Source organism: Eulemur rufifrons, chromosome 16 (assembly GCF_041146395.1).
Source record: "Eulemur rufifrons isolate Redbay chromosome 16, OSU_ERuf_1, whole genome shotgun sequence".
Classification (NCBI taxonomy): domain Eukaryota; kingdom Metazoa; phylum Chordata; class Mammalia; order Primates; family Lemuridae; genus Eulemur; species Eulemur rufifrons.
The window spans coordinates 85,424,567-85,446,531 of record NC_090998.1 but is presented as its reverse complement, the minus strand read 5'-3'; the positions used below and the strand labels follow the sequence as shown (position 1 = coordinate 85,446,531).

Here is a 21,965-nt window from a genome sequence, read left to right as displayed (position 1 = left end):
GGTGCGGTGGCTCACGCCTGTAATCCTAGCACTCTGGGAGGCCAAGGTGAGAGGATTGCTTGAGGCCAGGAGTTCAAGACCAGCCTGAGCGAGAGCAAGACCCTGTCTCTACAAAAAACAGAAAAATTAGCTGGGTATGGTGGCATGCCCCTGTAGTCCCAGCTCGGGAGGCTGAGGCAGGAGGATTGCTTGCTTGAGCCCAGGAGTTGGAGGTTGCAGTGAGCTATGATGACACCACTGCACTCTAGCCCTGGTGACAGAGCTGTTTAAGCCCTGTCTTAAAACAAACAAACAAAAAGAATCAAAGAATCCCTGCCATGTGAGCTCGGACAAATGACTTCATCTCTCTAACAGTTTCCTTAGCTGTAAACTGGGAATAACCACGTTAGCCACAGAGCGCCAATGTGAGAGCCAAATGAGGAAAGAGGTGTGGATGTGCCGAGCCAGTGCCTGGCACACAGTGGGGCATTCCCTGCCGTCCTTCTGGGCCCCCAGGTGGCAGCAGGGGCCCTTTGCTTACCGTGCTGGTGCTCTGCTGCCGGGCGTCCAGGGCTCCAGCCAGGCCGTCTGTTGCTTGGGGGGCTTCGTATTTTACCCTGAAACACAGAGGCCACCAGGCCATCAGAGGCCACCTCGCCTTACTGGGCCTGCCAGCTGACGCAAGGACGGAACGGTGGGGGCGGCTCAGGCCACCAGACGGGTGTGGGCTGAGGCTCCTACTCTCCAGGCCCGTTCGGGAGTGGGAGGAAGGATCTTGTTTCCTGCCTCTGGGAATCAGGATCAGACGTGTGGGGACAGCAAGGCTGGGGAAATTAGGGAGGGTGTCAGTAGCCAAAGACCAATACCAAGACCACCAACAGCTATGCCAGATTTGGCCGAACTCAGAGGACTGAGATATGGCTCCAATGACCCCATGCTTGCAGAGAATGATCTACAGACCCTTTCTCGAACAGTTTCGTTTCCCAATTTTGTAGACTGGGGGATGCCCGCCAGCCAGGCAGGGTGGGAAGGCAGGAGCTGGGAGGGAACGCAAGGCGCGCGGGCTGGAAGGGGCAGGGGGCAGATCCCGCTGCTGCTGGGCAGGCGAGGAAGGGCAGGGAAGTGTGTGCTGTGTTTGAGGTGAAGTCTCAGGGGAGTGGGAGGAGAAGGTGGGCTGACGTGGGGGCTGGGGGTGTCTCCCAGATGCTGTAGGGGGACATCCAGGGCATCTATTCTTGCTCTGAAGTGCTGGCAGAGGCCAGACCTCGGCCCGGGGTCAGTCCAGCTTTGAGCACAGAGCTGTGCTCACGAAGGGAAAGCCCTGCACAGCTAGGGCTGAGGGTCTCCAGGTGGGGACGCTGGCACTCCACCCAACCTGGAGTGGGCCTAACTCCAGGCTTCAGGAACTGGGACCGTATCACATTTAACTCTTGCAGTGCCAATGTGCCTTCCTAGGAATGGGGTGGGCTGGCACTAAAAGGGGCTTCTTGAACAAGACCCCCGGTTCCCAGGCAGACATTTGAAGAGCACCGCTATCCGCTCCTTCCCACAGGGGCAGAGTTCCCTGGAGGAGTGCGACTGCTGGCTGCTTCACCCCTCGTCACACGGCTCCATCCATGGCAAGTGAGCTGGGGACTACTGGGAGCCACGCTGGCACCACCCTTAAAGCCAACGGGCTGGGGTCCGGGGTGCTCACTCCTCTTGCAGAGCAGCTTAGCACCCCTGGGCAACGAGAGCTGGCAAGGAGGAAGTGAGGCCAAAGACTCAGCAGTGCCCCCTGACCAGAGAAGGCCCGCTGCTTCGGGGAGGGGAGGCAGCACGCTGCCGTCTGCGTCTGAGACATGCTAGGCGCGTTGGGGAAAAGGCAGAATAAGGCGTGTCCGGCCCCGGGAGTGTGCAGAAGCTGATGTTTTCCCTTCACTCGGAAGAACTATACGTTCTTTCCTAATTACTTACTCCTTGCTACCGCTGCCTTTCTCTCTCTCTCTCCTGGCCGCACACACGGCCCTGAAGCTGAAGCTCGGCTGCCCCTGAGGGCCACGCCTACAGCAGTGGAGGGTCGAGGACACCCCGGAGGAAGCCCACACAACCCACACCGGGCTGCAGACCCTGGGCGGGGGCCTCTGCCCCCTGTCAGTGCAAGAGGGAGGAGGGCCACTCCTCAGGTGGGGCTGGTAGAGGGGCTGGACCTGGGGCCACCCGGGGTAACACCTGTCCAAGTGCCTCCTGGAGAGGAGGTATCTGTGCACAGTGGCACAGAGTGTGTTCCCAGGACCATGTGGAGAAGGGCGAGGAGAAGCATCCCACCTCCAGGACGGCCTGGCGGAGGTGCTCCTGCTGCCCTTTGGCACCAAGTGAATGGGCTGGGTCAGCCAGAGAGGCTGTGACGGTGCCAGCTGTGGCTGGAGCTGGAGCAGAAATGGGGCTGATAAGGAGCTGGCTTCCCCGCCAGCCAAGGTGGAGCCAGCTGCAGGTGGGGAGCCAGGCAGGCAGAAAAGGCCAGTCAGGTGCCCGGAGCTAGAAGGTCCCCCAGAAGCACAGGGTGGGCCAGCCCGGCAGGAGAACAAAGGGAGGGGGACTTGATACCAGAGCACACTCCTGTCTCTGCTGAGTCTTTTCTGCTGGGGTGGGAACAAAGCCCTGGGAGGGCCTGCAGAAGCCAGGGCCCGAGAAGGAACATGATGTCGTGTAAGCTGTGCCCTGCCACAGGGAGTTTCAAAGATGCAAATCTGGTAAGAAAAAACCCTTCCCCTGCTCCCTACTGCTCATGCTAGGATAAAATCAATGGCCTCTGTGTGGCCTGGCAGGCCCCACCACCCTCCCACCATCCTGCCCCCTGCCCTGGGTCCCTGTGCCACCTGCCTTTGAGCCTTTGCCCATGCTGTTTGCAGTGCCTGAAACGGCCTTCTTGACCACGTGCTGCCTGGTGCAGCCCTAAGTACCCTCTGCAGAGTGCCATGCTCCCTCCTCTGTGTCCACAGAGCCTGGAAACCCCCTCCAGGACAGCATTTAGCATTGCACAGCAATGGTCCAGGCATCACTGTCCCTGTGAGACTGCAGGCCCTGGAGGGCGAGCTCCTGGCGTGCTTTTCCCTGCCCCCGGCTCCCAGAGGAGTAACAGTGGCACAGCAAACCTCATCCAGGCTGGTGGGCCAGCCAGGTGCCAGGGGCTCTCCACTGAGGCCAGCAGTGCTGCCTGCTGGGGCCTATGTGGACGGGCCACCCCCCTGGCTGCAAGTCCCACCAGACTCATTAGCTTCCCTCTGCCTGGCAGCCTCAGCAGTGCCCCTGACTCCAGGGCACCTGTGAGCTGCTGGTCCCAGAGCACCTGGGTGTGGGAGTGCAGACCTGCCCAGGTACAGAAAGACACAGCTCCCAGCCCACGGGGCCAGGCAGCTGCAGCCTGTCAGGTCTGACCTGCATCTGTGGGTACGGAGAGGGCGTCCTGGGCTCTCTGGAGGTCCAATGGCCAAGTTCCAAAAGACACCAGTAGACCACTGAGGAGTCAAGTGGGGTCAGCTGGGCGGATCCCTTAATCCAGAACCTTCCTTAGCTGTAAGATCCTGGCTGACCACAGCTTAGCTCTGGGGGTCATAAGCAAAGGGCTAAAAGCAGAATATGGAGCAGACTGTCCCCTGACCAGCCTGTCCCTGGGAAGTCAGGGCGAGGGGCCAGGCCTGGCAGACACACTCGGCCATGTGCTGGTGCTGCTAAAAGCACCTCCCTGAAAATGCACAGTCCACCGGGAAGGGCAGAGCCCCAGCTCTGGTGCAAAGTGGGCAGGCCTCAGTGGGGCAACAGAGACTTCTCTGGAAATTAAGGGTGGCTATGGAACAACAGAAATGACTTGAAAGTCCCTGAGGATTTATCATGAAGCTTCCCTGCCCCTGGAGGGCTTGGTGTGTGGCCTACGGTGCAGGGAGGAGGTGGATGGGGCCGAGATGTTGTGCTGTGGAACCAGACAGCCCTGGGCTCTTAACCTAGAGCTGCCAAATACTAGCCACCTGACCTGGGGCAAATGCCCCTGCTGCTCGGTGCCTCAGTTTCCTCCCTCATCAGATTACGTAGGATTCTGACACACAGTTGGTCACTAACCTGTAGGCACTCCTTCCCCACCCATCCCTGCCTGTGGGGCATGCACTCTGTCACTTGACCACAGGGCTCCCAGGCCATGCTGGACTGACTCAGAGGATCCTAGGGGGTATGGGCAGGGGGCTCACTAGGTGCAGGGACCCTGAGAGAGGCTCTCCCTGACAGAGAGCCACCCAAACTGCAGGGGACCAGGGCAGGGCCAGGCCACTCACTCTTTCCGTTGGTCAGCCAGTGAGCTGCCCCGTGTCAACGCAAACATGTCAAACTCGTCTTCCATTCGGCCAGAGGACTCCAGAGACTGCAGGCCAGTCCTCACACTGCTGGAGCCCAGGTCTGCAGGGACAGAAAGGCACGAGAAGGATTCGCCGCCCACTGTCCTTGTGCGCTGAGCTGCTCCCGGCCAGGCCCGGGCTCAGTGCCAGGGAAGCAGCGTGGCTTGGGGGCAGGGGGAGGGACGGGCACCTGCTGGTGTGGGACCTTGGGGAAGCCACCTCCTCTGTCCAGCTTTGGTGTGCTCCTCTCTGAGGTGGAGACACAGTCACCCCACTGGGCTGTAGTGAGGGTTAGAGAACAGGTGGAATGCTGCCTGTCGTGTCTGCTAGAGGAAGTGGCTGGGCAGGAGGACAGTGATCAGATATGTGGTTGATTTTTCAAAAAGTGTAGTATTAGTGATTCAAAATGGGACCCTAATGGTTTCCCAGGGCTTGGCATGAAGCAGGCAGTCAGTAATTTCAAAATCAGTCACAGTGATGAGGGTGATGACCGCCAAGGCTCATCCAGAGTGCACCAGGGCCTGGCGTGGTCCAGGCACTTCCCACGCAAGAGCCTACTCAACCTGGCGACAACCTGGGAGGAAGGGCCCACCCCACCCCTGCTACAGACGAGGAAAGGGCTCCAGCAGTTCAAGTAACTTGCCCAAGCTCATTCGGATGAGTCCAGCCATGGAGAAGTCAGTGTAGAGGCACAACCACAGGATGGTGGGATTTCTGACATCCAAGGGGGCTCAGGAATTTGGGGGTTGCCAGGGGCAGTTGTCCTGCGTGCCCAACCTTGCAGCAAGGTTTGGCTTGGGACCAATGTTCTGCTGTTGGTGTATAATGGAGGGTACCCCCAGACCATAGGGGTCCCCACAGCACTGTAACGTACCCTTGGCCGGAGGCCCCCAAAGCACACTTACTCATTCCCGCCAGCTGGGATGAGAGGTTGCTGGTGGCTGCTGGGTCGGGGCCCATGTCGATCAGGTCAGCTGCCGGCTGGGCCTCGCTCGGGGCCTGGGGGGAGGGAGATGCCCCGATCATCCCCTTTGCCCGAAGCCTGACTCCCTTCTGCCCCAAGCACGGGGCCAGCAGTCTCTGCCCTGGGATCTGTCACCAGGGCCCCAGCAGCTCTGACTGGGAGTCAGGGAGCTTTTCTTCCTCCCCATTGGCTCCAGCTAACTGGACCCCCTGGGCATCGGCTGGTGGCACAGGCTTATCTGCCTTAAAGGGGCAGTGGCGTATAACATTAGAAGGGAACTTCTCTATGAGCCTGGATAGGAAAGTACCATCCTGTCCAGACACTGGGGGAGAGGGGGAGAGCAGCCCTCCTCCCCATCAGTAAGGCATGCTCTAGTCACAGGAAAGCAACCCTTTACCTTGGCGGTCTGGCCTGTTCGGAACCGTTCAAACCTACAAGAAAGAAAAGACCGGAGTCAAGGAGACAGACTGAGACAGGCCAGCTCTGCACAGCCACGCAGAGCTTTTCTAACTGCGGGTCTCAAACTCAACATAGCGGGCCAGGAGCAGGGTGACGACACATCCTGGTTCGCCCTGGACAGATCCAGATTATGCCTGAGGCCCCCAGGTCATTGCTAATGGTGTCCCTCTCTCCCTTGCAAGCGTCCCAGTTTAGGCTGTCAGTCACACGGCCACCCTAGTCACGACCAGCACGAAACAGAACTAGACTCTAACAGAAAAGAAAACAGGAGTGCAGGGCGCACAGTGAAGGTAAGGGCTGCACTACGAAACTTGCTTCCGTTACATACTTGGGGGCGGGCGTGTGTGTGTGTGTGTGTGTGTCTCTCTCTCTCTCTCTCTCTCTCCTCAAACTGCCGTGAGAAAGATGCACCAAACTCTGACCCTGCTTTATGGAGCCACGTAAGGGCCGAGGGGCTGGTGAGGTGGATCAGGAAGGCCTTGGTCTGGGATCTGTTTGAGCCGTGGCCCTGTCACCTATCGTGTGACCTTGGGTGAATTACATTACGTTTGAACTTCAGCCTCCTTGTCTAGTATCTGTGGGCACCTTCCTCCCAGGTGTGGTGAGAACTAAGTAAAGACACTGAGTCTAAGTGACCGTGATCTGGAAGGCACTGGCAAATGCTAGGCACACTGACTAGGTGTCAGTGGGTACCAGTCACCCCCAGATCGGGCCCCTCAGCCAGCTCACAGCCCACACCCCAAAATGGCAGGGAAATGTTCATTTCACTGGGCCAATGAACAGGAGCAAGAGAGATGGCTCGGGCCGTGTGAGGACACCAGGAGAACAGGGAAGGAAAAGGAGAAGGCTGGGGTGGGTGGCCAGAGGCCGGAGGTGGGGTTACCGCTCGTGGCGTAGGAACACGTTGTTGAGATTGTCATTTATGATGAGCAGCTCCTCCGTCAGCTGCTCGTTGGCGATGCGGGGGATGAGCTCCAGGACCCGCTGCTGCATGGCTCGGCACGTGCGGTTGAGCTCCTGCGGGGAAGGAAGTGACAGTGAGGCCATCTCTGATGCGCGGGCTCCGGCCCCTGCACAGGCCTGGGAGGAGGGAGCAGCGTCCAAACTGGACTTCAGGGTTCCACGGGACGGCCTTTTGGGTTCCACAAACATGAATTTGAATTTCTTATTTTTTATTTTTTTATCTTTTAGAGACAGAATCTTGCTATGTTGCTCAAAGTTGTGGCCTCAAGTGATTCTCCCACTTTAGCCTCCCAGAATGCTGGGGTTACAGGTGTGAGCCACCATGCCAGGCCTTGAATTTCATTTCCAGGTGTTCTACATTGAAGTTTAATACACAGGAAATCACCAACATGTTCAACTGTGCGACTGGTTTACTTGGCTTTGTGCAGACTTTAGAATAATGTTCTGTTGCCGTCTTTGCTGAGAAAACTGAGCCTGCAAAGTGGGTTGGGTGAGCACACTGCCACTTCTCTGGGTGTGCTGCGAGGCATGGAAAATCCACTAGCTGACACTATTATCCACAAACCCTGATTTCAATTTTTTTTTTATTATTCCAGCATATTATAGGGGTACATAAGTTTAGGTTACGTATATTGCCCTTGCTCCCCGCCCCCCCAGTCAGAGCTTCAAGCATGTTCAATTTTTTTTTTTGAGGAGAAGGAAAGAGTAGTTTATTAATTTGCTGGCAAATGAGGAGGTTGGCCGTCTCCTGTCTCAAAGTACCAACGTCCTGATGACTTCAAATTTTTGCCTCATTATTCTCGACTCATTTTTTTTCTTTTTTAATAAAGTTTTAATTTTGGAATAACTTTAGATTTACAGAAGATTTGCAAAGACAGTACCAACAGTTCCCACATACCCTGACCCAGCTTCTCCTTTGTTTGACATTCGTCAAAACTAAGGCATTAACAGTGGTACAATACTATTAACTAAGCTGCAGGCTTTATTCAGGTTTCACTACTTTTTCCATTGATGTTCTTTTTTTGTTCCAGGATCCCACATTGCGTTTAGTCACCATGTCACTTATTGACTTTTAATAAGTAAGTGGCATTTTTCTTAAAGTGTCATTTAAACTTGTTTGGAGAAAAAAAATTAAAGACCGTAGTCACGTAGGTTTTGATTTGTAAGACTGGTCATTTGTTTCTTGAGGTACCTCCCAGAGGAACAGGTCCGGAGAGTCGCCATCCTGGCTGTGGCCACATGCCAGGCAGCGCACTTTCCCCCGGAGGCATCATTAAGACTAGGCAGGGCCCAGTGTTTACTCTCTGGCTCTCTGTGGATCTGTCACCCACCCCTCCTAGGTCGGGTTTCTGGGATTTCCTCAATCCCTTTAGCATGGGGGCAGGGCAGACAGACTGACTGTCAACATCCTGTGGGCCTCCCCTCTCTTCCTTCCACAAGCCGCACATTTCTGGCTTTGCTTCCGCTTTCTTGCTGGCACCTCTCAAGAGCAGATGAGCAGCACCTGGAGCCAGGTCCCGGGTTCAAATCCCAGCTCTGCTACTTACCAGCCACATGGCCCTGGGCATATTATACGACCTCCCTTTGCCTCAGTTTCCTGATCTGGGAAACGGGGGGTGGTGAAGATTGTGTGAGTGAATGTACGCCAAGGGTCCACACGGAGCCTGGTGCCAGGAAGTGCCCAACACATAGGTCTGTCACAGTGTCAACCTTGCCCACTGGCTCCAGCCTCGTGAGTCCCTGAAATGGCTCCGATCTGCATGGCCTTGGCAGCCCCCCAGGAAACTCCCTGCGCTGCAGCAGCCTCCTCAGTCTGCTCTCAGCCCTCGTTCAGTCCTCATGGGCACGTGTTCGTTCCACTTTACTCCCACCGCCCACCACAATGTGAGGACCCCTGGCAGCCGGCCTGGTCAGGCACAGGGACACAGAGATGAGGAACACAAGGCCCTGCCCTCAAGGAGTTGAGGCTTGGCAGGCAGGAGACACGAAATCAGATAATCGCACTAAGAACTCTGTCCCCTCATGGGTTCTAGTGACTCCTGAGCCTCAGGTGTTCCCAGCTTTCCTGGCGCCTCTATGACCGACCTCCATGGGGAGGGCGCCTTTCCCTGAGCACAGCCCCTGCTGCTCCAGGGCCCCCAGCTGGGGAGGGGGCCGTGGGAATATCATGTGACACAGGAGCGAGAGCCAGCACTGCTCTCACACCTGCAGAGCCCCCGACTCTGAAAGGTGAAGTCTCACCTGCCAGCTTCTTCTCAGGACCACTTACTGGGCGCTCGCCCTGTACCAGGCACAGGCCTGGGTGTTTCACTACTCTAGTTCATTCTCACATCAAACTTGTACCATAAATGCTATTGCTACAGCAATCTGACAGGTGAGGAAACTGAGGCACAAGGGGCTACTCTGTTCAAACCATAAAGTAGCAGAGCTGAGATCTGAATTCCAGTCTGATGGCATCTGACGTCCCAGGTGGCAACATCTCCCACTGCGATCCAGAGGTTTGGAGTAAGCCATGAAGGAATGCGTGTGGGTGCACGGGCAGGAGTCACCTGAGCCCTGGGGGAGGGGCCGTCCACTCACCTGCAGCAGCTCCAGGTCTGCGGGCTCGGCCTGGGTGGGCACCAGCTCCGTCAGCATCTCTGACATCACCCTCACGTTCCCACTCACCATCTCCAGCTCGCTGCGCAGCTTCCCAATCTGAAACACACCGTGGGCTGTGGTGAGGAGCCAGGGGTCTGGAGCCGTTGCTGCAGACAGGGACAGAGGCCACCACCACCGGTCCTGGTGTGGCACTGCGGTGCCGACCTGCCAGCGCCGTCTCTAGGCAGCCCCACTCCTGCCTCCTGAGCCACAGCCCTGCACTAAGAGGACAAGGTGGGCCTGCCCCACCCCCTCCGCAGACCCCTCACAGAGGTGCTACCAACCGTCACCATGTCCAAACTGGGGAGCCCGGTGCAGGGAGAGGCTGAAAGGAGACAAGCTGAGTGGGAATGAACCGCCGACCGTGGCTGGAAGACTCCAGCATCTCCTGGGCCCAAAGTGGCAGCTAACAAGGCCCTGGAGGGCAGCTCCCCCAAGGGGAGGAGGGAGGTGGCAGGCCCCCTCTCTTCTCCTAGGAGGACTGGGAATCTGCCCTCTTTCTGCTCCTGGGACTGGGATTCAGTCCTCGCTCTCCTCCAGGGCTGGGATTCAGCCCTCTCTGTTCCTAGGAGGACTGGATTTTGTCTTGCTCCTGGCCTGCTGTGGTGTCCTAGGCTCATCCAAGGATGCAAAACATTTGATATATTTGGCTTATTTAATGAACTGTTGGTATAAGTGAGTGGAAAAACCACTGATCACAAACCCAGTGTATCCAAATCAGATGGGACTTAATTACAGAGGAGTCTGGGAGTAACATCAATGCACACCTGAATGTCTTAACATGTCCCAGGAGACAGAAGGGGACTCTGAAGTTAAACAAAGACTACTCAGTTTTGGTAAGCAAGAACCTTTTTGCACTAGAAGTAATCTGAATCTCAATCCACGCACACACTAGACTTCAGGCAAATCAGTTAAAATTATAACCAGGTTGGATAATTTTTGGGCCATGAGGTGGTTTTGCAATTTTTTACCCACCTTTAATTATTTTGTCCAGTTAGCAAAGCTTTCCTAGTAATGTTTGTAACTCTAGGAGGTGATTTCATAACTTCCTATGAGATAACAAATTACAAAAGTTTCTCTTCAAATAGCTTAGGGTGAGAACAAGTCCAAATGACACATACGAGCGATCAGTGGGGACACTTCTGCGGAAGTTCCGTCAGGTATCTGTATCTTTCTCTCCAGCACATTCAGCAGCTAAGCCTTGACATTTAGCTGATGTTTTGGGTCTCAGGTTGGTAAAACACCTCAAAAGTGGGCACCCTGCCAGTGTGCAGGTCCCCACCCACTCCCCAGACGCCAAGTCTAGCATGACCGAGCTCCCAGCTAGCACTGGTCACAGCTGTGGAGTCCCTCCGCAGGTAAGGCAGCTCAAACAGCTCGTGCCAAGTCACCTCAGCTCCAGCTTCAGGAGGAAGAAACTGAGGCACAGAGGTTGCCTAAGTCAGTGTGCAACCTACTCTGTGGTAGGTGGTCCTTCAAAGCCAGTCACGGGGCCCTGGGAAAATCTACGCCTCTGGCATCGCATACTACGCCTCAAACCTTCTTCTTGGGGCTTTGCAGAAAGCAGCATAGTGCAATGCAAATGTTTTTTATTTTTGGCACAGATGTTTTATTTTTTTTAATTTTTATTTTTATATTAATATTTTTTAAGGATTTAGTTGTCCAGCTAATTTCTTTCTATTTTTAGTAGAGACGGGGGGTCTCGCTCTTACTCAGGCTGGTCTCGAACTTCTGAGCTCAAACGATCCACCTGCCTCGGCCTCCCAGAGTGCTAGGATTATAGGCGTGGGCCACTGTGCCTGGCCAGCACAGATGTTTTAAAACTGTTTTCAGCCAGAACCTCAGTTCAAGTGAAACCTTCCGGGAGGACGTAAGCAAACCACATGCTGGGGAGCGGCCCTGGTGGCAGGGGGCTGTCTGCCGGGCATTTCCTCCCCACGGTGCTGCTGGAGGGCTCCACGGAGAACACAGTTTGCAAAAATGGCCAAGGCACAGGGCAACACGTGCCAGGAGTCAACAGACCTGAGCTTGAATCCCAGCTGTCTCTGCTGAGCTGTGTGCTCTGGGCAAGTGAATTTACCTCTCTGAGCCTCATCTCTCAACGGGAAGACGCATACATACCCTGTGGGCTGTTGTGGAGCTGACGGGGAGGCTCGGCAGGCAGGAGTTTCCAGACAGACGGGCCCCTCCCTGACGTGAGTGGAGAGGGGCCGGGCCCACCTGCCTTGACCTGATGCTCCCGACCCCAGGCTTGTTTACCTGCTCAGGGGTTGGCGCTATGGGCGTGTCGCCTGGGAGTATGGCCGGGGTGGGCAGAGGGTCAGCGTGCTGGCTGGAGCTCCCTCGCTGACTGCTGTCGGTGCCCGCCGAGTTCTGTCCTGATGGTGTCTCGGAGTTGAACACAGTCTGGAGGGCAAGCACAGGGTCAGCGAAGCTCCTGGGAAGGACAAGGCTGAGGGGGTTGCGGCCAGCGGGGAGGGGCCGCCGGCCCCCCAGGATAACTCTTGCCTCCCCCGCCAGCCCGACATGGTGACTCTCCTCACCCTCTGGGGTGTGTGGATGGGCGACAGCATGTCCAGGTCGGTCATGGGGAACTCCAGGCCCTTCCTCCGCAGGTCCTCGTAGACGGCGACAACACCTGTCAAATCGGGCGAGCTGCGGAACGCGTCAGCCCAGGACTGAGAGGGGACAAGGGGACACGGCCAGGTAACCACTGCTCACCTTCTCTCCCGCAAGCCCACCGAGCCTGGCACCCAGAAAGGGAACAGAAATTCTTTCCCTGGCCGGGCGCGGTGGCTCACGCCTGTAATCCTAGCACTCTGGGAGGCCGAGGCGGGTGGATCGCTCAAGGTCAGGAGTTCGAGACCAGCCTGAGCGAGACCCCGTCTCTACTAAAAATGGAAAGACATTATATGGACAACTAAAAATCTATATAGAAAAAATTAGCCGGGCATAGTGGCGCATGCCTGTAGTCCCAGCTACTCGGGAGGCTGAGGCAGTAGGATCGCTTAAGCCGAGGAGTCTGAGGTTGCTGTGAGCTAAGCTGACGCCACGGCACTCACTCTAGCCTGGGCAACAAAGTGAGACTCTGTCTCAACAACAAAAAAAAAAAAAAAAAAAAAAAAAAAAAAAAGAAATTCTTTCCCTGCCTTGCTGGTCCCTTTACTACACCCGCCCAGCCCACTCCACAGCAAAGCCCTCAGCCAACAAGCCTCCCCCCACCCACAACACCCCATCAACAGGCAACCAGAACCCCCCAAAGTGACAGCTAGAGCCTGGGGCAAGCACAGTGGCGCCTCCTCCCAGGCCTAGGGCCTAGGGCCTAGAACTCTCCGCAGCCCCGCCCTCCCCGCCCTGGTACTCACCTGGATGAGGTTGAGCACCTTGTCGTGCACGATGGTGGGGGGGTTGTTCTTAGGCAGGATGGTCCTCACCAGCACGCTCTCCACGAAGTCCTGGCTGGCCACCAGCACGTGGAAGCGGTGCCCACAGTTCTTGACACAGGTTTCTAAGACCTGGGGGCCGGAGAGGCACCTATGAGCACCCCAGTCAGAAGAGAGGGGGTGCCCAGGGCCTCTACCCTCAAGGCTCTTCCTACTTCCAGGGGCTCGTTTACTGGAGGGTCCAGCCTGGGACGGGCAGAAGGGTGGTGTGTGGGCTGCAATTCCCTCCCTGTCTGGTGTTCGTGCCTGCAGAATCCGGATGCTATTTCTGAGCTGAACATAGTCTGGAGGGGAGGAGCTCTTCAAGAGGAAATCAGAGAAGACCTGAGCTTCCAGTCTACTGGTGACCCTGTGGCCCGAGGAAAAGGCACTAAACTTCCCTCCCCACTCTGTTTCCCACTTCCTGGCAGGAGCTGCCTTTGATTTCAGTTTAGCAGGAGTCACCTAGATATAAGCGCTGCTTGTGAGGGAGGCTGGGACAGAGTGTCCCCCTCCCCCCAGCCATCCTGCCAGCTCGGATGCCCACTCACACCTGGCCGTCCTGGGGTCTGGCGGGTTCAGTGGTGTGGGCAAGGCAGTTCCCAGCCACTGGCATATACAATATTTTACATTCATTTTTCAGGGCACCAGAGTACCAGGCAGCCCCCAATTCTGTCTGCCAGGCTCCCTGATCCCCCAGAGAGGCCTGACTTTACTGAGCTACGTCCCCTGTAAGTCCTTTGGCTTAGGCCCTCCATGCCAGTGGCTCTAGACAGATACAACCGCAGTGTGTCTGCTCCCGTGCCAGGGGACTGGGGAGGACCTTCCCGAATGCCCACTCTTGCCATTCCATGTCCACTAGCAGTGCAGGCGGGACGGTGCTTTGCTCACAGACCTTTCCTTCCCAGCCCTCAGACGAGGAGCCCACGGGTGGCCGTGAGTCCTGCCAGGTCTGAGGGGAGGTGGCTTGTTCAGCGGACCGCAGTCCTGCCACGGGACGGAGCAACGGCCGGAGGGGGCACTCACCGTGAGAGCCAGCATCACCTCGTGGAAATTCTTGTTCCCCACGATTCTCTTCTTCACCGCTCGGACGGCATCTCTGGGACTGGAAAGGACAAAAGGAAGGATGGGCTTAGGAACGGAGCCTGCTTGCCTAGAACCAGGAGGCCCCGTCGAGCTGGACTGGCCCCCGTGTGCCCACCCGCCCTGCGCCGCAGCCGCTCTGCGCGTCCAGGTTCAATCACGTCAGAGTCTTCCTGCCCCACCAAACCCTCTCAGGGGGTGGTGACTGCTTAGCAGGCTTCTCAGCGTGTGCTCCCTGAATCCTAGCCCAGCTCAACTAACTTCTCAGGGTGTGGGGCCCCAGAATCTGCGCACTTCGTGTGCCCCCTCAGAGGCTTCTTATGTGTGTGCTGAAGTTTAGGAATGAATAAGCTACGGGCATAGATAGTGTCCTAAGCCCCATGTGGCCAGCTCCTCTGTCTATCCCTCCATCCATTCAAATTTCGTTAAGCCCCCAACATGTGCGGAGCACCATGCTAGGTGCTGCGGACACTGGGGATAAGGCCACATGGCCCTGCTTCCAAGGATCCCATGTTTCGGGGAGACCCAAAGAACAGAAGGGAACTGGCAGGTCCTGGGGGAAGAGTGGGGTGGGGGTGGTGGGAGAAGAGCTCCGCCGAAGTGGCACTGCAGCTGGTGCGAAGGGTGGGGAGGAGCTTGGTGCCTCAGTGGAACTAAGAGGAGGGAGGCCACACCGAGTGTAGGGAGGTGGCAGGAGGGGCCAGGAGGCCTGGGGTCACGGGGCGGGGGGGTGCACCTAAGTGTGGTGGGAGGCCCCTGGAAGCCTGGGAGGCAGCCCACTCTCCCTGCCCTGTCCACGGCGCCACCACTGCAGCCCTGCACAGGTGTGGTCGGTGTTGTCCTGACCACCCCTACTCCCAGCCTGAAGGCCCCCCGACCTCCATGTCCATCAGGTGAAGGCCCGGCTAAGATCTACCCCCTCCATGGCATTTTCCCAAGTCCTCCCGTCTCCCCAGCAAGTTCTGCCAGGTGACACTGACCCAGGAGCCCGGGTAGAGAGGTAGCCTCCCAGAGGGCAGGGACAGCGTCCTCTCTGGACACCTTCCCCCGGAGCTTGGCACGCTGTAGGAGTGTGAGTAACGTTTCCCAGGCTGGGGAGTGGCTGTCGGGCCATCTGGCTGTCGCCTGCCTGTCAGTGCTGACCGCACCCCGGCCAAGGAGCAGTCAGGGCGGTCTGGAGCCCTGGCCCCGTGCTCAGTGCTCAGCAGGAGCGACAGAGGCGAGGCTTCCTGGGGATGGAGGCTGGATGAGGGGGTGGTCAGGGCTCAGGGCTGTGCAGTGGAGAGGACAAGGGCAGGGCAGGTGAGGGACTGTGGCCCTTGGTGGGAGGGGGGACCTTGGCCCAGAAGTGTGAGAACACTTTTCAACCCGAGCCACCCTGGGGCAGTTCCTCGCCCTTTGCCGGCTCCTTCTTGGGGAGCTGGCTTTGGTTCCTGGCTGGCCACTGACCTGTGGGCCACTTCAGTGCTCTCTAGGGACTTGTTCCCACTTCTTCTAGGGGGCCCAGAGGAAAGGGCACGGCGCTGGGCATCAGGAGTTGTGGCCTGTGTCTCTGAGTGGGCCCCAGTGTCCAGCACTCCACTGGGAGCACAGAGGGTGCGACGAGGAGGCCGCAACCCAATGGGGAGAGTCACTACTGAGAGACTAAAATTTAGCCAACACACTCGCTTGGTGAGGTCAAGGGTCACGTCTGCCTTTGCTGGCCGCTGGGTCCCAGGGCCCCATGCAGCGCCTGGAACACACGAGTCACTCCAATCAACAGCCAGTAAACAGCAATGCATCTGAACCCCCGAGCCTCCGTCCTTCCCATGTTTGTAAGGCACATGGGGGGTTTGCTGTCTCCAAGGATACTGAGGTGACTTTCAGCCGCTGCATCCATGGAGCTCCCAGGCCCTTCTAGAGGCCCACAGGGTCTTCTGCCTCCTGTCTTCTCTCCTGGGGCCCTGCTTCTGCCCACCGCTCCCACCACTCGCCCTCACTCTGACGTGTCCTGGGCAAGACCAGGGAGCAGGGGCCCGGCGGCCACTGCCCTCTCCTGACTGGGCCACGACTGTGTGACTCAGATGTCTACAGCCTCTCTCGAGCTGGGAGCGGGGTGCACAGAGCACCACACACGGCACTCTGGGCCGAGAGGCACGTTCTACACAGTCTGAGGGCCAACTGGATTGTCCCAGTGAAAAATGGAGATGGCAACGAGATGCTGCTCCAAGGGCGGGTTCCAACGTCCCAGAGCACAGGCCCCTCTGGTAGCGCTTGCTGTGGCGCAGCCCCGCCCACTCCCCACCCGTCACTGCGCTTCCCTGCGGGGACAGAGACTCTCACATGCCCAGGGACTTGGGCTTATTGCTGGAAGGATCTAACGGAGCTTTGCCTTTGAGGACAAAGACCTAAGAGGTAAAGTGACTTGTCCCAGGTCACAAAGCTGGTCAGTGACAACTAGTCAGACATCGGAAGCCAAGACCCCAAGGCATCCCCCCACCACCTGCCTTGGCAGGGCACACCGTGTCCCCAACACAGCCATGCCCCAGCCTCTCGGTTCCGCTGCACTGTCACTGCCCTCCTCGTGATACCCTACCCTCGGGCTGGTGTCACATCTTAGGGAAATGAAAGTCTGTGTTTGTTCTCAGAGAAAAGCTGGACGTCCCTCATGCCTATTCCAGGCCGCAGCACGCAGATGGCACTTGTGGCCAACTCCTAATTGTACGTCTCCAGCTCGCCTGTGCGGGGGAGACGCTGCACACAGGCTGGGTGGGGTGGCAGCACCCAGAGGCTGGCTGGCCAGCTGTCCACCTACCGTGAACTCCTGCCTTGGGTGGGGCTCCGGGACCAGGGGCTCAGACAGCCTTTGCAGCCCTTCTTGGACCGAGGGCCACCAGCGGGCTGGGGCCTGTGGCTACAGCAGTAGTGGGGCTGGGGCGGGGGGGTCCCTGCGGGGTGCAGGCGTGTGCTGCGATGTGGCTGTGCTGTGGCTGGCTGCCCCGCCGTCCCGCTGCCCTCTCCTCGGAGGGCCCTTACCCTTCCTCAGTCTCGTTGATGATGTCGCAGATCTCCATGTTGAGGGCCCAGTCCTCGCTCTGCAGGGAGCCATCTGTAGCTTTCTCTGGGGAGAAGAAATCACAAGTCACGAAAGTGTGTGTGGGGATCCCGGTGGACACACTCAAACAGTGGGGGCAGGGTGGGAAGAGGAGGGAGAGGAGGGAAGACAATGGATGCTCTGGGCACCCAAGATGGGCCAGGCACTGGGCAAAACCGTTTTACATACATTACCTCGTTGTCACTTGATTCTAGTAGAAGCCACCAGAGGCCAGGAGGACCCTATCCTTTAACAGGTGACGAAACTGTGGCCCAGAGCCTACCAAGTGGAAGAGCAGGGACAGAGCCTAGGCAGGCCTCAGAGAGCTTGTTTTTGACAAGCCATGTAGAGACAGTGCTTTGCTTTATTTTTGAATATAAGATGTTCCTTCATGACATCATATTATGTTTTGAGGAGGTCACCATCGCATGGTTCAAAACGTAACAAGTTCCAAAGCAGCACACCCACTTCCCACAGGCACCCCCTGCATTCGGTTTCCTCTGCAACCCCCCACCCCCAGACCGTCCTTATCTAGGAAGCAAAGATTCCATGCTAACAGGTGACCTGGCCTTCCCGTCCCCTTCTGAGCCAGTTTCCACCCAGGGATTGGGCAACACACAGCCACCCCGCAGAACCACACCAAGGAGTGGCAGCGATTCCAATAACATATCAGCGTGGTGCTCACACAAAATAAGTGCCCAGTAACTAGGGGTGGTTTTTTTTTTTTTTTTAATTGAAGTGACAGTCATATAACACAAAATTAACTGTTTTAAAGTGCATAATCTTGTGGCATTTAGTACATTCATGATGCTGTGAATGCAACCACCACCAACTCTATCTAGTTCCACAACATTTTCACGTTGGGCGATTCCTAGGGTAAGATTTTCAGGCCAGGGGTCAGCGAGAGGGTTCTCGAAGCCTGTCAGAGCCAAGGCCAGGACCATTTGCCACAGATCTGCCCGGTAGCAAGTACCAGGCTGGCAGCCCTTCGTAAACTCTAGTGCGAGAGGCACCGGTTGGTGTTACGGAATGATGAACCCAGGAACCGCCGATGCTAAGACCTTTATAAACATTCTTCCAGACAGAAGAACACTGCCCCTCCTCTCACACACGGCCCGTTTTCGCTGTCCTCTGCATCCTCCTAGATGCTGTCCTCACACAGGCCAGCGTGACACAGTGCACACACAGCACTCTGTCCCCTGCTCCTTGCAGGCAGCATTCTGTCGTGCACATCACCCCAGTGACGTGCACATTTACCACGTGTAGGGCTGTGTGACAAGACAGGCCTTGCTCGACATTTTAAGGTTCAGAGGGTGAGACCCTTGGTGTCCTGATGCAGGCCACTACCCAAGTTCCCTGTCCTGTGGCCGTCAGGCTGTCTCTGGTCTCTGGCTCCAGACACGGAGTGCTCACACGCCTGCTGGCCTCAGGGCACCTGACGACAGGCCTGTCTGGCACACGGGCACAGCGCTGCCAGCTGTCTATCATCTACAAAGAGTGCGTGACAGACTATGCACGTGAGGTCACGCTGTTCCGCAAGGGAGGGTCTCTCATCACTGCTGTAGCCAGGACACAGCTGAGGCTCGGGAGGTGGGTGACACCTCACTTTCTGAACGGCTACTGGCCAGGCCTGCTCCAGGCATTGGGATTAAAGGGTGCCCCAAAGAGGTCAAAGCATGTCCTAAATTAATCTGTCAGAGGACAGAGGAGAGCAGTCTCCGTGTGACTGGGCAGGGCCCTCTGCTAGCCGGGCCGGCACAGCCAGCTCTGTAAAACCGTGGCTTCTGAGACCTTGGTTTTGAAACTGGCCCAATTCCAGTTCCACCCTCTGGCCCAGGTCCTGAGCCAGACAGATGCCAGGGTGGCCCAGGACACCTGCCAGGTGGCTGAAGCAGACGGTTGCTTTACCCCTAGATTATGGCCCGAGGGGAGGAGATAAGGAAGGCTCCCTTCAAAAGACAGGCTCGCCCATCCCTCGAACGTTCCCTGCATGTGGCTTCTCTGAGCCACACTCCCCACCTTTGGGACTCCCATACTTACAGAGCCACCTGGGAAGAACAGAGAGGGCTGAGCAAGTTCCCTCTGTGCAGAGGGCCGCGCCCTGGTCTGGAGGGCTGCGGGGGTAGCGATTAATCACGTTAGTCAGTGTTAACACGCACAGCCTGCTCCTCCAGCAGAGGCCACCTCTCAGTGACCCGTCACATGGGCCAGAAGGATCCGCACCACCCCTGACTCCCAGCCTGCATGGAATGGCCACGAGCTCCTGCCCAGCCCTGCTCTGGAATCTCTCTTCATCTCTCTCCCTCGCACCTACTCCCCTCTCACCCCCCAGCCCGGCTGCCCCAGAGGGAACTTTCTGAAATTTGAAAATGACCATGTCCCTACCATGTCCCTCCTGTGCCCAAGTCCTTCCAAGGCTCCCTAGTCTTCAGCTTGCCCTACCTGTCCTTCCACAATAATAATATTCTGACTTCCCAAGTGATATACGAACTATCAAGCATTATTAGCTATTTATATAAAAATGAGATTTAATCTTCATACCCTACAAGGTGTACATCGTTGCCCTCATCCAACTAATGAGGAAACTGAGGCACAGAGAGACCAGTGACTTGGAAGGGCCACACAGTGGTACGGGAGGGGTGGCCACTGATGCCAGAGCAGGTCCCCCCGTCTCTCAGCAGGGACCAAGAGCTCTGCTTTCCCAGTAGTGTCCTTCCCAACCACTCGGGCAATCTGCCCTCCCCCTCCGACCCTGAGAGTCACTGGCCCCCTTATGACCCTCCTGGTACCCCTGAAAATGATGGGCACCTTTCTTCTGAGGGAGAGAGTGTCAAGGTTTTAAAAGGGATTATGGTTGCTTTGGAAAGGCAAGTGGCTATTGAAGGGAAGTTGGGATATTTATAAGTAAGAGAAATCTCATACCAGGGGATCAGGTGGGCGCAGACGGACCCCCAGAGCGTGAGTCTGATGCCACCTGAGCAGCGCTGGCCAGCTCTTCAGCCCGGAGTGGCGGCAGTGGGGAGGGGTGTTCAGAAGATGGAGGGCATTTTCGAGGGGTAGGAAGGGACAAGTGGCCTAAACGGGAATGTAGCGAGGAAGAGGCAGAAGCAGGGTAAGACCCATCTGAGCAATTCGAGGAGAAGACAGCAGTGGGGAGGCCGAGGGAGACGCCTGCCCAGACCGTCGCTGGCCGCCTCCCTCCCGCTCCCTCCGGCTCTGGGCGTGGACCGCAGGATGGCGGGGTTGTGGGACTTCCTTCAGATTTCCACGGGGTAGGCGTGCTCCATCAAGGGCAGAATTTTAAACCCACAGGAATCTGGGCATATTTGTTTTGTTTTGTTCTAACTCAGCTTGCTATTTTAAGAAGGGGGAATAAAAACACTGACAGTGGTTACTCAGAGAATGATAACTGACTCCTTGTCCTCAGCGCTGTTGGCAGTCACCTTCAAGGTCCCCTGGGTAGCGGCTGTTTTCCCATCTCCCAGCTCCCAAGGGAGGCAGGCCCTGCAAACCTCCGCTTGTCATTAGCGGCTTTGCTGTCGGCTAGGGCTGGCAGGCCTGTGGTTTCAGATCATCGGGCACCTGTGTGTCTGTTCAGCAGTCTGTCCTCTCTGTGCGGGGCCTGTTGCAAACACCCCTCCCTGGAGGGCTCCAGATAATCTGCCTGGCACAAGGGCAGGACCCACCTGCCCCTCACGGAGAGTCAGTACGGGCAGCGGCGCAGGCTTTGGAGTGGGACGGGTCTGGCCTCACCTCCTAACTCAGAGACTGTGCGCACACATCCAACCCTCTGAGTCTCTGTTTTTGCACCTGTAAGATCAGGATAAGACTGTCTGCCCCACAGGGCCTTGTGACCTTTCAACCAGACAATGTCAGAACGTCAGGAAAGGTTAGCAACGAGTGACTGAGCTGCAATGACTGTGACCTAGGTCAAGAGAAGGAGCGAGTGGTCATCAAACACATGTCACGCTTAGCTACGCTCCAGGCAACTGGGGCCTGGTCCCAGCCTGCTCACCCTCAGGGGTGACTCAGGACCCTGGGCATGACAGTGCCCTCATGGCTACATGGCCGCCCTGCCCCTGCAGCTGTGGCGGAGGCCATCTCTGTGGGTGCTCCGTGGAACCCCAGGCAGCCTGAGGGCCTCGGGCAACAGTACCGCCTCCTTCCACGCCAGGCTTCTGGGGGGCAGCCTAGAGCCTTCTCCCTCCCACTTGCCGTTCCAGCAGTCACCAAGGCTCTCACCATCAGTGGGGCAGCTCTGGCACAGGCCCTGTCGCCCCAGGCCTGGACCATCACCTCCACACTCTTCTCCTCAAACACGAATCTAACCACCACTCCCCTCTGTCTAAAAATTGTCCACGACCCCCCCCCTGCCCGAGGGTCCGAAACCTGAACTGCTCAGGGACTGTGGGTTGCGCTGCTCCCTCTATGAGCCTAGCCATCTCCTGCCCCTGGGCTCCCGCAGAGCACGGGACCGAAAGCACATCACACCCTCGGTCAGGGGCACAGAGAAGGCGGTAACTTGCCCTCGGTCCAGTTTGTGAGCTGAGAGCAGAGCTTCGATACCAAAGAGTCCAGTTCTCAGGTCCACACTCGTAACCGCTACGTACTTCCCAAACACACTCCACACTTGTTGTCCAGGTCCCAGGGAGACACCGGGGAGCAAAACCAGCAACCTGCCCTTCGGAAACTTACAAAAGGTCAAGGTTCCATGACAGTAAAGACCAGGTGCTGAGATAGGGCAGGGTGTGCCCACGGAGAGGAGGAAGTGAGCTGGCAGATCCCTGCTCATCTTCTAAGGCGTTGCCTCCTCCGGGCAGACCTCGGCACTCCTTGTCTTGCATTGTGACAACGACATCATGGAGAACAAACGCCAGCATCCACTGAACAAGTCACCTGCCCGGGGTGCACCGACTGCTGTGGAGGGGAGTGACTTGCCCCAGGCCGGAGCAGAGGGGCCAGATGCACAGCTAGGCCTGGGTGCTCCCAGCTCTGTGTTCTGCACTCTGCTCTGTCCC

General features: G+C 57.2%; 1 protein-coding gene across 4 annotated transcripts in view; it reads right to left on the bottom strand.

The window, feature by feature from the left end:
* TOM1 (target of myb1 membrane trafficking protein) overlaps window positions 1-21,965 on the bottom strand; it is a 39,539-nt gene that overhangs the window by 6,861 nt on the left and 10,713 nt on the right. For 3 of the 4 annotated variants that reach the window (XM_069491665.1, XM_069491663.1, XM_069491664.1), the window contains exons 2-12: window positions 16,890-16,974; window positions 13,818-13,896; window positions 12,735-12,884; window positions 11,913-12,047; window positions 11,629-11,775; window positions 9,310-9,426; window positions 6,650-6,783; window positions 5,705-5,738; window positions 5,249-5,342; window positions 4,284-4,404; window positions 521-596 (exon numbers count right to left, since the gene is read on the bottom strand). In XM_069491665.1, the coding sequence (XP_069347766.1) occupies window positions 521-596; window positions 4,284-4,404; window positions 5,249-5,342; window positions 5,705-5,738; window positions 6,650-6,783; window positions 9,310-9,426; window positions 11,629-11,775; window positions 11,913-12,047; window positions 12,735-12,884; window positions 13,818-13,896; window positions 16,890-16,927 (1,125 nt within the window). In that variant the 5' untranslated portion in view covers window positions 16,928-16,974. The remainder of the gene's footprint in view (window positions 1-520; window positions 597-4,283; window positions 4,405-5,248; window positions 5,343-5,704; window positions 5,739-6,649; window positions 6,784-9,309; window positions 9,427-11,628; window positions 11,776-11,912; window positions 12,048-12,734; window positions 12,885-13,817; window positions 13,897-16,889; window positions 16,975-21,965) is intronic. The other variant, XM_069491666.1, reaches the window with a different exon arrangement.